At 37.5% G+C, this 13,748-nt stretch overlaps 1 protein-coding gene across 6 annotated transcripts in view; it reads right to left on the reverse strand.

Moving 5' to 3' along the window:
• Window positions 1-3,656: 3,656 nt before the first annotated feature.
• XRN1 (5'-3' exoribonuclease 1) overlaps window positions 3,657-13,748 on the reverse strand; it is a 112,325-nt gene continuing 102,233 nt past the window's right edge. For 4 of the 6 annotated variants that reach the window (XM_086381393.1, XM_086381172.1, XM_086381562.1 and 1 more), the window contains 3 exons: window positions 9,433-9,471; window positions 8,917-9,077; window positions 3,657-8,443 (listed from right to left, as the gene is read on the reverse strand). In XM_086381393.1, coding sequence (XP_086237519.1) covers window positions 8,144-8,443; window positions 8,917-9,077; window positions 9,433-9,471 — 500 coding nt within the window. In that variant the 3' untranslated portion in view covers window positions 3,657-8,143. The remainder of the gene's footprint in view (window positions 8,444-8,916; window positions 9,078-9,432; window positions 9,472-13,748) is intronic. The other 2 variants (XM_086381220.1, XM_086381302.1) reach the window with 2 other exon arrangements.

Consider the following 13,748-nt stretch of genomic DNA (forward strand, 5'->3'; position numbering starts at 1 on the left):
GTCAGCCTGAGAAGGTAATGCTGGAAACTCTGATTCTACATTTCTGTTTCTCTTTGCTGTCCAGCATGCTACGCAATATAGGGAGTTTTTAAGAGTTAGTGAGGTTGCATCATTCTTCCTGAATGACTGAAATGGCTGTTTGTCTCTGATTTCCACTCTCTTTAATCTGTTCTCTGCAATGACACCAGTTTTCATCTTGAAAGAAAACAACCCCTTCTTAAAATCATGTGATGGCTGTTATGAGAATAGCATTTAGGAGTACCTCACATCCTGACCTTTTTTGCTTCAAAGAACATAGCTCTTTAGGAATGGGCTGTGGCAGCCATATTTGTGTTAGTTGATCTTACTTGCTTACATGGTGATGGACATCTGACACAAATAGTCATTTGGAGTTGAGATGGAGAGACGCTAGCCTTAGGCTGGTTGCTGGAACTGAAGCAATGTCCAAAGGGAATATGGAATCCCGGTGTTAAACAGAAAGGCAGAGGTGAGACTAGAGAAGGGAGGTATCTTCTGATAGCTTCCTATTCTTGGTCCAGGCCCCTATGAAGCTCAGGTATGTTTCTGCTTTTTGGTTCTAGATTTTCTGCGTTCATATAATACATTCTATTCCCTCCTTCATTTTATTTTTTTGAGTTACTTTAAGTGGGATTTTGTTACATCCAAACAAAAAAGCTTGGACCAAGCTTTTGGCCTGAAACTCAGACACTTTAGCATGGTTTGCAGTGTTATGGTCTTATGCCTACCTTCACCTCCATTTTCCCTCTGATCCCGCTTAATCTGCACTATATACAATTCAGCTCTGGTCAATTTCCTTCCCTTGCTTGGCTCCTTTAAGTTTCAGCTCCTTTAGACACCCTGATATCTTCCGTCTGTGAGATATCCCTTTCTTCTATGTACTTGTTATATGGCTAGTACTCTTGGTGGTTTAGTTGTTCCTTCTCTGCTAGACTTCATGGATGATCAAGACTCGGTCTAGGTCTTATTCATAACTCTATGCCTGAGCTAAACCCTTAAAAGATACCAATAAATAGCAAATGAAATGAATGAAATAATATGTTTAAAATAAAACTAGAGAGAATTGATATAGAAACTAGATTAGAAAGCCTAAGCTTTAGAGTAAAGCAAAGTAAATACCATAGGATTTGTAATCAGACTACTGCATAGGTGAAACCTGCCTACATGGTAGGGTCCTGAGAATTAAAGGAGACGATCTTTGTAGGCCAGGTAGTATATTGGCCTGTGATATTAAATCCTTAATAAGGATTTAATAATTAGTAGGTATATTTATTTATTGTTTCTATATTTAGGAAGTCAGTGAAACATGGCTAAGACTCTTGCAACTGTAGGAATACATGACTTCATAAAGCACCTCAAAATTCTAAAGGCAACCATTTCCTAAGCTGAACGAGTTTACTGGGATTACCCTTGTATGAAGGCTGTTTGCAGGCACATCAGAGAGTAAACTCCGATTACCATTAGGGCAAAGCTGTTTTACAGAGCCTCTTTTAGGTATGAACTGTAAGGACTGATTGCCAGCTCAGAATGTGGTTGTTTCTTAACAGCCTGCCTTTGAGAGGTCCAGGTTTCCTCAACAACCCACAGTCCAGTAGCGGTAGCCCCTCAAGGTGACCTGTCCCAATCCCCAACTATAGATGCTGGAACAAACACGTGATCTACAGAGGGTCACACTTCGGAGCCCATGGTCCCATGGAGAATAAGAGTGTGCATTTGAAAGTAACACCTCAATTAAGGTTCGGTTCCTAAGAAGCCTCGTTGTACTTCCTGGATTGGATTCTCTAAGACAGTCCTGAATTCTTACAACAAATTTCCTTTTCTTAAGCTAACTTGAGAGGACTTTGATTTGTTTATTGATTTTCAAGTAAAAAAACTGGCACTAAGTACCCAGTGCTTTAAATATATTACCCATACAAGGGGTGTTGTTTTCTTCCCTTAGGACATGAAGAAACTGAGGCATAGACATTACATAACTTGCCAATCCTAATATAAGGACATATTTACAATTAGAGGCAGAGCCAGGATCTGAACTGTGGCATCAGAATCTATAGTTCAGACTTTCTCCACCAATCATCCTGTCAGATCAGATCACATCAGATCAGTTGCTCAGTCGTGTCCAACTCTTTGCGACCCAATGAATAGCAGCACGCTAGGCCTCCCTGTCCATCACCAACTCCCGGAGTTCACTGAGACTCACGTCCATTGAGTCAGTGATTCCATCTAGCCATCTCATCCTCTGTCGTCCCCTTCTCCTCTTGCCTCCAATCCCTCCCAGCATCAGTCTTTTCCAATGAATCAACTCTTCGCATAAGGTGGCCAAAGGACTGGAGTTTCAGCTTTAGCATCATTCCTTCCAAAGAAATCCCAGGGCTGATCTCCTTCAGAATGGACTGGTTGGATCTCCTTGCAGTCCAAGGGCCTCTCAAGAGTCTTCAACACCACAGTTCTAAAGCATCAATTCTTCGGCACTCAACCTTCTTCACAGTCCAACTCTCACATCCATACATGACCACTGGAAAAACCATAGCCTTGACTAGCCAGACCTTTGTTGGCAAAGTAATGTCTCTGCTTTTGAATATGCTATCTAGGTTGGTCATAACTTTCCTTCCAAGGAGTAAGCATCTCTTAATTTCATGGCTGCAGTCACCATCTGTAGTGATTTTGGAGCCTAGAAAAATAAAGTCTGACACTGTTTCCACTGTTTCCGCATCTATTTCCCATGAAGTGATGGGACCAGATGCCATGATCTTTGTTTTCTGAATGTTGAGCTTTAAGCCAACTTTTTCACTCTCCACTTTCACTTTCATCAAGAGGCTTTTGAGTTCCTCTTCACTTTCTGCCATAAGGGTGGTGTCATCTGCATATCTGAGGTTATTGATATTTCTCCCGGCAATCTTGATTCCAGCTTGTGCTTCTTCCAGTCCAGCGTTTCTCATGATGTACTCTGCATATAAGTTAAATAAGCAGGGTGACAATATACGGCCTTGATGTACTCCTTTTCCTATTTGGAACCAGTCTGTTGTTCCATGTCCAGTTCTAACTGTTGCTTCCTGACCTGCATACAAATTTCTCAAGAGGCAGATCAGATGGTCTGGTATTCCCATCTCTTTCAGAATTTTCCACAGTTTATTGTGATCCACACCGTCAAAGGCTTTGGCATAGTCAATAAAGTAGAAATAGATGTTTTTCTGGAATTCTCTTGGTTTTTCCATGATCCAGCAGATGTTGGCAATTTGATCTCTGGTTCCTCTGCCTTTTCTAAAACCAGCTTGAACATCAGAAAGTTCACGGTTCACATATTGCTGAAGCCTGGCTTGGAGAATTTTGAGCATTACTTTACTAGCGTGTGAGATGAGTGCAATTGTGCGGTAGTTTGAGCATTCTTTGGCATTGCCTTTCTTTGGGATTGGAATGAAAACTGACCTTTTCCAGTCCTGTGGCCACTGCTGAGTTTTCCATATTTGCTGGCATATTGAGTGCAGTACTTTCACAGCATCATCTTTCAGGATTTAGAATACCTCAACTGGAATTCTATCACCCATTGACACAGATTCAAACATCAATATATATGGATATGAGGTTTAAGTGAATCCTGTAATCTATTTTTAATATCACTGCAAACATACAAGAACAAAAGCTTATGAAATCATTCTCAGATGTTTAATTAAAATCCATATAGCATTTAACATGTATAGATGTTTAAACTCTTTCAGTGACTCATATTTTAAAATCCTTTTACACAACATTTTGAGGCTAACTTCATGCCAAAAATCTACAAATGTACAGTTTAAAACAAAAATACATTTGGAGTCCATTCCAATGCAAGTTGAAAACACTTTAATTGCAGACAATGTATAGATATTTAAAAAAACAAAAGCTAAAAAATGAGCACATAAAAGTCTTCCCTTTTGAATTTTTAATAAAATACTGCTCTGTATAAGATCTAATGAAAAATTCCAGTTACTTATAAAATACTTTTGTGAGGGAAAAAAAGAATTAAGATCTATACGTATGAATTATACTTATATTGTTTAAATGAAAAAAATGTTGAACATGTTGATGATACAGTACACTATTACTCATATATTAAAATAGATGCAAACACTCAAAGAAGCAATTGGATGCAGGCAAAAGAAAATATGAGACTTAAGGCCAAAAAAGCCCCTAAGTTCCAAAACAAACAAAAAATTCACTCCTATTACTTCATGAGAAAACAGTATGAAGATTTGGTTCCAATCACTAAAACATCTACAGGCATTTAATTATTTGGCCTTGGCAATTTACTAGTATGTCAACTGCTGAAATAACAGCAATAGGTGTATTGTTGGAAAAAAATTAATTTTTATAGGTTTAAATATGTAAAACTTTATCTACTGGAAACCAGAGTCTCCATCACGAATTGCACTTGAGATGGCTGAATGCATTGATTGAGCAAGGCATTATTGTTGGTTCACTGAAACACACAAACAAACACAAAAGCAGCTATGGATTTCCGATATTCTTAACTATGAAGACTAGTATCTGTTTTCCTCTCTCTGAAAGACGCATCAGTGGTGTTGGAGATAAGCCAGTGAAACTCCAGCCTGTCCTCGTTCTGATCGTCATGGTCTCTTACTGCTCCCTGGCGGAAGATGGAGCAGTCTGAGGGAAATATCAGCCAGCTCTGTCTGAAACACATCCTAACTAGGAAAGGAAGCTCCTGCAAAAGACTGCTTCACTGACAAAGCTTATAAGATGTACAGAAAGAACACTGCCAGTTTAAGGTCTGTCACTCTCTAGAAAAATGATAAGGGGACTTCTGTGATTCTTTTTTTTTTTTCAGAGGTAGAGAATGTCTGTCATTTCTCTCCAATAAATGAATTCCCCTCCCCAGTAAAAACACGATTTGGAAGCAAGATGGTTCTAAGAAATATAGCAAGCTCAGAAAGCTGGGAAATCATACATAGTGGCTTTTTAAAAAAAGAGGCTCTGGACAATGAGCTGAAGCATATTAGAATGAACTTTAGTGGGGAGGGGGACAACTCTAGCTATCTTAAACTAGACAATCACTATGATAATGTGTGATTTACTAATACAAATAGAACAGATGATTTAAAAGTGAGTAAATAAATCACTGCAGTTCATCTATGTCCTTGAGCTAGGAAGAGTATAGTCTGAAAATGCAGTGAAGGACAGGTCTTATTTAACGGGTCTCCTTCTGCCTTCTGCCTCCCTATCTGCCCCTCCTCCCAAATCCAGACTAGTTTGAAAAATATCAGTTTAAAACCAAAGCAAGTACCTGATCATGAAAAAGGAAATAAACAACAAAACCTGCAGCAAGAGTTCTTCATCTCTTCCACCAATAGGAAAAAAAAGATCAAACTTTTGTTTGCCAGTTCTAAAAGAACTACTTATCCCTCTGAACAGCAAGGAAAGTCTTAAATTGAAACCAAAGTACACACAGAGGTGAAATTAATTTTTCAGGCAACTGAGTCTCAGATGTTTAAGACATGAGTCTGCATGATATTTAAATCAATTAATACAGTCTATCTGTAAAATGATAAGACTCAGGTAATGTATTGGAAATGGTAAAAAGGACTGAAAGGACCAAGCTTCACAATTCACTTAATCTGCTCAAAAAAAAAAAGAAAAGAAAACTTTATTGAACAAAGTTATCTAGAAATAATGTTTTAGTAAGGAGAGGAAAGTTTAAATAGATTCAGCTGCTCTTGTGATGTGGAAACATGAAGCATTTTGGGGAATCTGCTCTTCTGTGCTCTACACAGTCCACAGATTCCACACACAGTCCACAACAGATTCAACAGTTGAATGGGCATATTTCTAAATTTTGGGGTAGTCTGAGTCTGTGCCATCCACAAAGGAAAAACTGTAAGTTTCCCAAATCTATCAGTGGACCTGGACTCCTCAAGACTGTCATGAGATACAGTCTCTGCTTCTCACATCCTCTCCAGAGAGAGCACATCTATTGCTCTCAGGCCCATCTCTGGAACAGGTATACAAGGTGAAGAAAATATAGATGAATGCATGACACTATCTGGTCATTATGGGTTTCTCTCCCATTTTAATTTCTCTTTAGTCTTGAGTTGCTTTAGGAGAAGAAGGAAAAGAAAACACTTACTGCCTATCCATCTAGAATTGTCAGTTTGCTTTGTTTGAATATTGAGGAAACCTCCTTATATGGGTTCAGTGGCACTATGCTTATCAAAGTTTCTCTTGAAGTTTTTGGAAGATGGCATGTGCTCCTTCTTCAGTGCTTAAATAAAGATGTGGGCTGTACACTGTTCATATAGGGTGGTCACAGAGAAATGATGAGTGAGGCAATTCTTGAATGCTGGAGTTTGTACAGTTACATAAGGTGAAAAATATCATACACTTTAAAGTAGTAGAGGTTAACATAATCTTATGTCACAATTCAACTTTTTTGTATTTCCATAAAAAAAAAATTACTTTGTGAGGCAAAAAGGACACACTCTGAGAATTACTTGAGCCTCATTACTTCAGATCCTACTACAGAGAAACATGTATTCCCAAAAATGAAATGTTGGGAACCAATGAACATCTGAATCTAGGAAAATTAATAGAAAATAAAATCACAGAAACTCACATGACTATCATAAATGACAAATAATGAACACTTATTTCATACTAAAGGCACTACTAATATACAAATATCCTATTAACACTTAGAGAAACTCTTAACATTTAGCAATTAGAGAAAGAAATCCATTTAACTCAATAGTAGCGTTTTAAAAAACAAATAGACTAAGACTCATGGCAGAGTTTTCAATGAGCCAAATGAAACTAGATATAATAATAAGCAGCTCCATACAAAGATTGTGGTTCCTACTTTTAAAATACTTTTAAAAAAGTATGATAACTTACTTCCTTAAAAATATAAGCATATCACAAAAACTAAAGCATAAATATATATATGTATATATATATGTATATAAATCCAGGCCCTGGTACCACTGAGAAATTTTCATAAACTCTGATATAATTTCAACAGCCACAGATTGAATAACACACACCCACACATGACATGTACAGATAAAATGCCAGAGTCACGGCACAGTTCAGCATAAAGCTAAAAGTATGGAAAGGGAACGAGGATGGGCATTTGTCATGTAAATAACGCGTATTATATACTAATTGTGCCTGTGCAAACCTTGGAATTCTTAAAAATTTAGAATTTCATCGTCCCAGGAAACACTACTCATGGATCAACAATGGAGCTGTCATGTATGTTTAAGTAAGCAAGTAAAAAGCTAAACAAAAGGCTAATACATTTTAACTACATGATTAATATTTTGTACTTCTATCAGAAGATTAATTTGTAATCATTATACCCTGTAGATTTTGAAACTTAATTTTTTTATTAGAGGTTAACTAATGCTGGTTCTTGAATAATCTAAAAAATTGTAATTATTTCCTCAAATCTAGATCACTATGTATAGTTCTAAGCAGTTAAATGAAATATTCTGATCAGTATTCTGAAATTGCTTTGGTACAAAATGGAGAATAAAGCAAAACTGGCAGCACCAGCACAATGTGATCACGTCACAACAGGTCTAAAGGACCCTCAGAGATAACAGAACATAAGTTAAAATACCTATAAATAAGCGCCACTCTCCTGACAATTCTATTACATCATTAAAAAGAGAAAGAAAATCTGCATTCAGTAAATTATACTTGAGGCCCAATTTTCATGCTCCATTTAATTATCCCTCAATGACAGTGTAAAAAAAAACGTTTATTATTATTGCAGTACCATGTCTAATTCATAGTTCAGGATGCTTTTAATGACAAGGCCAATGGTTAGAGTGGTACATGTGAATGCTCAGTCCACTGATAGTATTTTAACACAAGGTTTTAGTTTAGTTTTGTTTTTTTTTACAGCTTTGTTGAGGTATAATTGATGTAAAACAAATTGTACATACTTAAGATGCACAATTTGACTTACAGTCTTTTAAATAGCATGAAAGTGCCTGGCAACTAGAAAATTAAAAAATTTAATTGAAATGTATTGTTTTAAAATAGTACATTGTAATTTCTTGTGAGACACAGATATGGATTTATAAAAAGGTGGGAGGAAAGGAAAGAAATTTAATTCCAAGTACCAAATTTATTCAGAAGGTTTAGAAACGCCAAAATTGACAGCCAGTTTTCTTGATTTTCTTCTTGAAGAGCTTGGTGCCGACTTCTGGTGAGGCATACTATGGCCTGGGGAAGCAGCTGCAACTTGAAAAGAAGATGCAGGTTGAGGGATCTGAGAGGATGGTAAGGAAGCTGATGAAGTCTCCTGTGGAATTCCTTTGGTGACATCAGAAGATGCTGACTGGCTAGTGTGAAGCGGGGTGACTTGATAACTCTGGGCCTCCTTATTCTCAAAGTTCTTTTTGTTCGCAACTCTTTTTTTAGTTACCTTTGAGGAATAAAAGAATAATTAATTAACAATGTAGGCAAAAAAAACTAGTGTCAGAAAATACCATAAATCACGCTGCTAATACTTGTCAAGCATTGCTGACTTGTGACTTTCACTTATAATCTCCAAACCAGACTTTAGAAATTCAAGGAATGTAGTTATGAATAAGATATTTAAAATTTATCCATAATTTCAGTATAAAGAAAATTTATGTTCCTGATTTTAAATCACTGTTTTAGAAAAGGATATTATTACTTGCTACAATTATTTATTAGAACACAAACTCAGACAGCAGGAATTAGGTTAGACGGTTCACCAGTGGTCAAAATATATTCTCAGTACCCACTCCAGTACTGATCAGGCTTCTACTTGGCACTAAGTATGAAATCACTGAATAAATAAAATTTTATCAATAGCTTTGAACAGTAAAAAAAATTCTCTTAAAAATATAGCAATTCTCTTCTAGGTCTCACCTGTAGAGGTATGAACTGATTGTGTACACCAGCTGGCATCCCCCCAGCCATGGGCATGGTCCCAGCATACGATGTATGATGGAAGGGCTTCCCAGGAACTGGCATTGGTGGTCCCCATGGCACTGAGCCAAAGAGATGAGATGATGAAGGCATGATATTAGCTATTAAAAATCATGGAAAAGCTATTTTAGCAAAATGGCATCATTAAAGCCCTGAAATTTAAGACCTCCCTTTGCTACTTTTCCTTTTAGCTTATTTCACTTTGGCAAAGAGCATACACTTAAGTTCTATTTAACCTTGCTTACAACATTCAAAGTCCTCTTAAGGAATATGAAACACCTACATTCAGCTTATCATTATGCTGTCTGGCCTATGAAGGCCAATAGTACCTTATATTGATACAAGCCTTAGGAATATTTGTAATACTACTAAAAAAAAAAAAAAAAATAGGGTCATTAATCTGTCCCTTGGGGGAGAAAAGCCAGGGCAGAAAGAGAGAAATCTTAAGGATCTCACCTGCCCCCAATGCTAAGTTGCTTCCATAGTGATCCCAGCCTACAAAAAAAAAAAAAAAAAAAACAGAAAAGCTCAAGTCTTGAAATTTGATCACTTTCATATGATATACACAATCTTTCTCTTCCCTATTCTAACATTTGTAATTCAAGAATTAAAAAAAAAAATCTCACAGCTTGTTTCTTGCTGAAAGTGCACTGAATCAGGGGTTCCCAAAACTGATTTGTTTGTCTGAATCACACGGAAGCTTGTGAAATACAGATTCCTGGGCAATACTCCAGACCTACTAATCAGACTCTGAGGGCCCAGGAATCTGTATTGTTAATAAGCTCCACAAGTGATCCTTACACAGTCAACACCAGGGCAGTATTTGTGAACTACTGCATTGAACAGTAACAACCAAGACTCTGGCACACTGCCACCAAAGAAAGTCTGTACTGTGCTCAAAGTTTCTTTTCAGAGAGAGAAAAAAGCAGACAGAATTTAAGACTATATAGTCAACTAAAACTCAGCTACGTTTGAGAGAAGCTTGTGAGTATACCTTTAGATAACCTATATGTACTAATTACTTAAAACAAATTTATATATAGTTGCTGGATTTTTTTGATGTGGGTAATTTTTAAAACTTTTAATGAATTCATTACAATATTGCTTCTGTTTTTATGCTTTTGGTTTTTTGGGCCATCAGGCATATGGGATCCTAGCTCCCCAACCAGGTATTAAACCTGCATTGGAAGGTGACGTGTTAACCAATGGACCGCCAGGGAAATCCCCTGGATTTATTTTTGAAAGTGAAAAAGCAATCAAAATGGATTTTCCAAGTTATAGTGGACTTACTACCTTGAGTTATATGAAAACATCAGATTTATTATGCCATAAAAATTTTATGACTAACCATTGTTTATACAGGCAAAGGAATGCCAGTGTAGTATAGTAACAAAATTGTGGGTTTTGTTAACAGATAGATTTGCTTTTGAATGCTACTACTGCTACTTAGTAAGTTATGGCCTCAGACAAATTGCATTTTTTAAACAAATCAAAGTAAAAATAATTATACACATACATATTGTAATAAAAAGGGTTTTCAACAAAATATAGCAGTCATCTGGTGCCTCCCAGGTTTAATTGTTTTAGCTATTTATTTGCATACTGTTCAATAATTTTCTTATACTACTAGCTGATTTTTCAACGTTAGGCATTTTTAGACTAAAACTACTATGATAGATCAAAATTCAGTTCTTTTATACCACCCTTCACTACTCGCCCTGTCCTCCCAATATATTATAATATTCGTTTAAAAAATACAGTGTTTGTGGTATGTCACCATATAAATATTATCACTTCAAAGCCAAGTAGGGTACTCTGATTATTTTTTGTTCCTTGTAAAACTTAAAAAAACTCTTTTAAGAGTAATTATCTTTTAAAAGCACCTTAGTCTTCTATGCATCTATCCTTCATGTTTTTTTTCCAAATGCTGCCCATCTATCAGATCATTATCTCACCTGCCAAGACCTTCCTCTGCCCTCTCAATTGAGACCAGTTACTTTCTACACCTGCTGAGCAGCTGGCATTCTGGAATTTCCATTCATTGCATATTAGGTATCGTGCAGTTTAGTTTCATGTGTGTGTGTGAAAGTCGCTCAGTCGTGTCTGACACTTGGCAACCCCATGGACAATTCTCCACGCCAGAATACTGAAGTGGGTAGCCTTTCCCTTCTCCAGGGGATCTTCCAAATCCAGGATTGAACCCAGGTCTCCCACACTGCAGGAAGGTTCTTTACCCAGCTGAGCCACAAGGGAAGTCTAAGAATACTGGAGTAGGTAGCCTATCCCTTCTCCAGGGGATCTTCCTGACCCAGGAATCAAACCAAAGTCTCCTGCATTGCAGGCAGATTCTTTACCTACTGAGCTATCAGGGAAGTCTTTAGTTTCATGGTTTTCTTTAAAACAATCAAACAAACAAACAAAAAAACTATTGCTTTGCTTTTTGGATGCAGAATTCAGTAACTTCTAAAGAAGAGTACATAATAAGAAAATGTGCCTGTCTGAAAGGTCTTCATTCTACCCTTGCACTAGATTCACACTTTAGCTTTAGAGAGAAATCTAAGATGAAACTAATTCTGTCTCAGGATTTTGAGGTAATCAATGTTCAACTGCTTTCTAGCTTCTAGTCTCTGTTCAATGATGCAAAAACATTCTGATTTTTGATCTTTTATTTGTATTTTTCCTTCATCTCTGACCTCTCTTTATTCAGTTCAGTCGTTCAGCTATGTCTGACTCTTTGCTACCCCATGGACTGTAGGATGCCAGGCTTCCCTGTCTGTCACCAACTCCTGGAGTTTACTCAAACTCATGTCCATTGAGTCGGTGATGCCATCCAACCATCTCATTCTCTGTCGTCCCCTTCTCCTCCCGCCTTCTATTCTTTCTCAGCATCAGGGTCTTTACAAATGAGTCAGTTCTTCGCATCAGGTAGCCAAAGTATTGGAGTTTCAGCTTCAGCATCAATCTTTCTAATGAATATTCAGGATTGATTTTCCTTTAGGATGGACTGGTTGGATTTCCTTGCAGTTCAAGGGACTCTCAAGAGTCTTCTCCAACAACACAGTTCAAAAGCATCAATTCTTTGGTGCTCAGCTTTCTTTATTGTCCAACTCTCACATCCATACATGACTACTGGAAAAATGAGAGCCTTGACAAGATGGACCTTTGTTGGCAAAGCAATGTCTCTGCTTTTTAATATGCTGTCTAGGTTGGTTATAACTTTTCTTCCAAAGAGCAAGTGTCTTTTAATTTCATGGCTGCAATCACCATCTGCAGTGATTTTGGAGACCCCCAAAATAAAGTCTCTCACTGTTTCCACTGTTTCCCCATCTATTTGCCATGAAGTGATGGGACCAGATGCCATGAGCTTAGTTTTCTGAATGTTGAGTTTTAAGCCAAGTTTTTCACTCTCTTCTTTCACTTTCATCAAGAGGCTCTTTAGTTCTTCTTCACTTTTTGCCATAAGTCTGGTGTCATCTGAGTATCTGAGGTTACTGATACATCTCCTGGCAATCTTGATTCCAGTTTGAGCTTCATTGAGACCAGTGTTTCTCATGATATTCTGCATATAAGTTAAATAAGCAGGGCGGCAATATACAGCCTTGACGTACTCCTTTCTTGATTTGGAACCAGTCTGTTATTCCATGTCCAGTTCTAACTGTTGCTTCATGATCTGCATATAGATTTCTCAGGAGGCAGATCAGGTGGTCTGGTATTCCCATCTCTTTCAGAATTTTCCACAGTTTATTGTGATCCACACAGTCAAAAGCTTTGGCACAGTCAATAAAACAGATGTGTTTCTGGAACTCTCTTGCTTTTTCGATGATCCAGTGGATGTTGACAATTTGATCTCTGGTTCCTCTGCCTTTTCTAAAACCAGCTTGAACACCTGGAGGTTCATGTACTGTTGAAGCCTGGCTTGGAGAATTTTGAGCATTACTTTGCTAGCATGTGAAATGAGTGCATCTGTGCGATAGTTGGAGCATTCTATCGCATTGCCTTTCTTTGGGATTGGAATGAAAACTGACCTTTTCCAGTCCTGTGGCCACTTCTGAGTTTCCAAATTTGCTGGCATATTGAGTGCAGCACTTTCACAGTATTATCTTTTAGGATCTGGAATAGCTCAACTGGAATTCCATCATCTCCACTAGCTTTGTTTGTAGTAACGCTTCCTAAGGCCCGCTTGGCTTCTCATTCCAGGATGTCTGGCTCCAGGTGAGTGATCACACCATCATGATTTTCTGAGTTGTGAAGATCTTTTCTGTATAGTTTTTCCATGTATTCTTGCCCCCTCTTCTTAATATCTTCTGCTTCTGTTAGGTCCCTACCATTTCTGTCATTTATTGAGCCCATCTTTGCATGAAAAGTTCCCTTGGCATCTCTAATTTTCTTGAAGAGATCTTTAGTCTTTCCCATTCTATTGTTTTCCTCTACTTCTTTGCATTGATCACTGAGGAAGGCTTTCTTATCTTTCCTTGTTATTCTTTGGAACTGCATTCAGATGGGTATATCTTTCCTTTTCTCCTTTGCCTTTCACTTCTCTTCTTTTCATAGCTGTTTGTAAGGCCTTCTCAGACAACTGCTTTGCCTTTTTGCATTTCTTTTTCTTGGGGATGGTCTTTATCACTGCCTATTGTACAATGTCATGAACCTCTGTTCATAGTTCTTCAGGTGCTCTATCAGATCTAAGCCCTTGAATCTACTTGTCACTTCCACTGTATAATCATAAGGGATTTGATTTAGGTCATACCTGAATGGTCTAGAGGTTTTCCCTA

Source organism: Bos grunniens, chromosome 1 (genome assembly GCF_055505025.1).
Source record: "Bos grunniens cultivar Pamir isolate PY7600 chromosome 1, Bosgru_T2T1.0, whole genome shotgun sequence".
Lineage (NCBI taxonomy): Eukaryota > Metazoa > Chordata > Mammalia > Artiodactyla > Bovidae > Bos > Bos grunniens.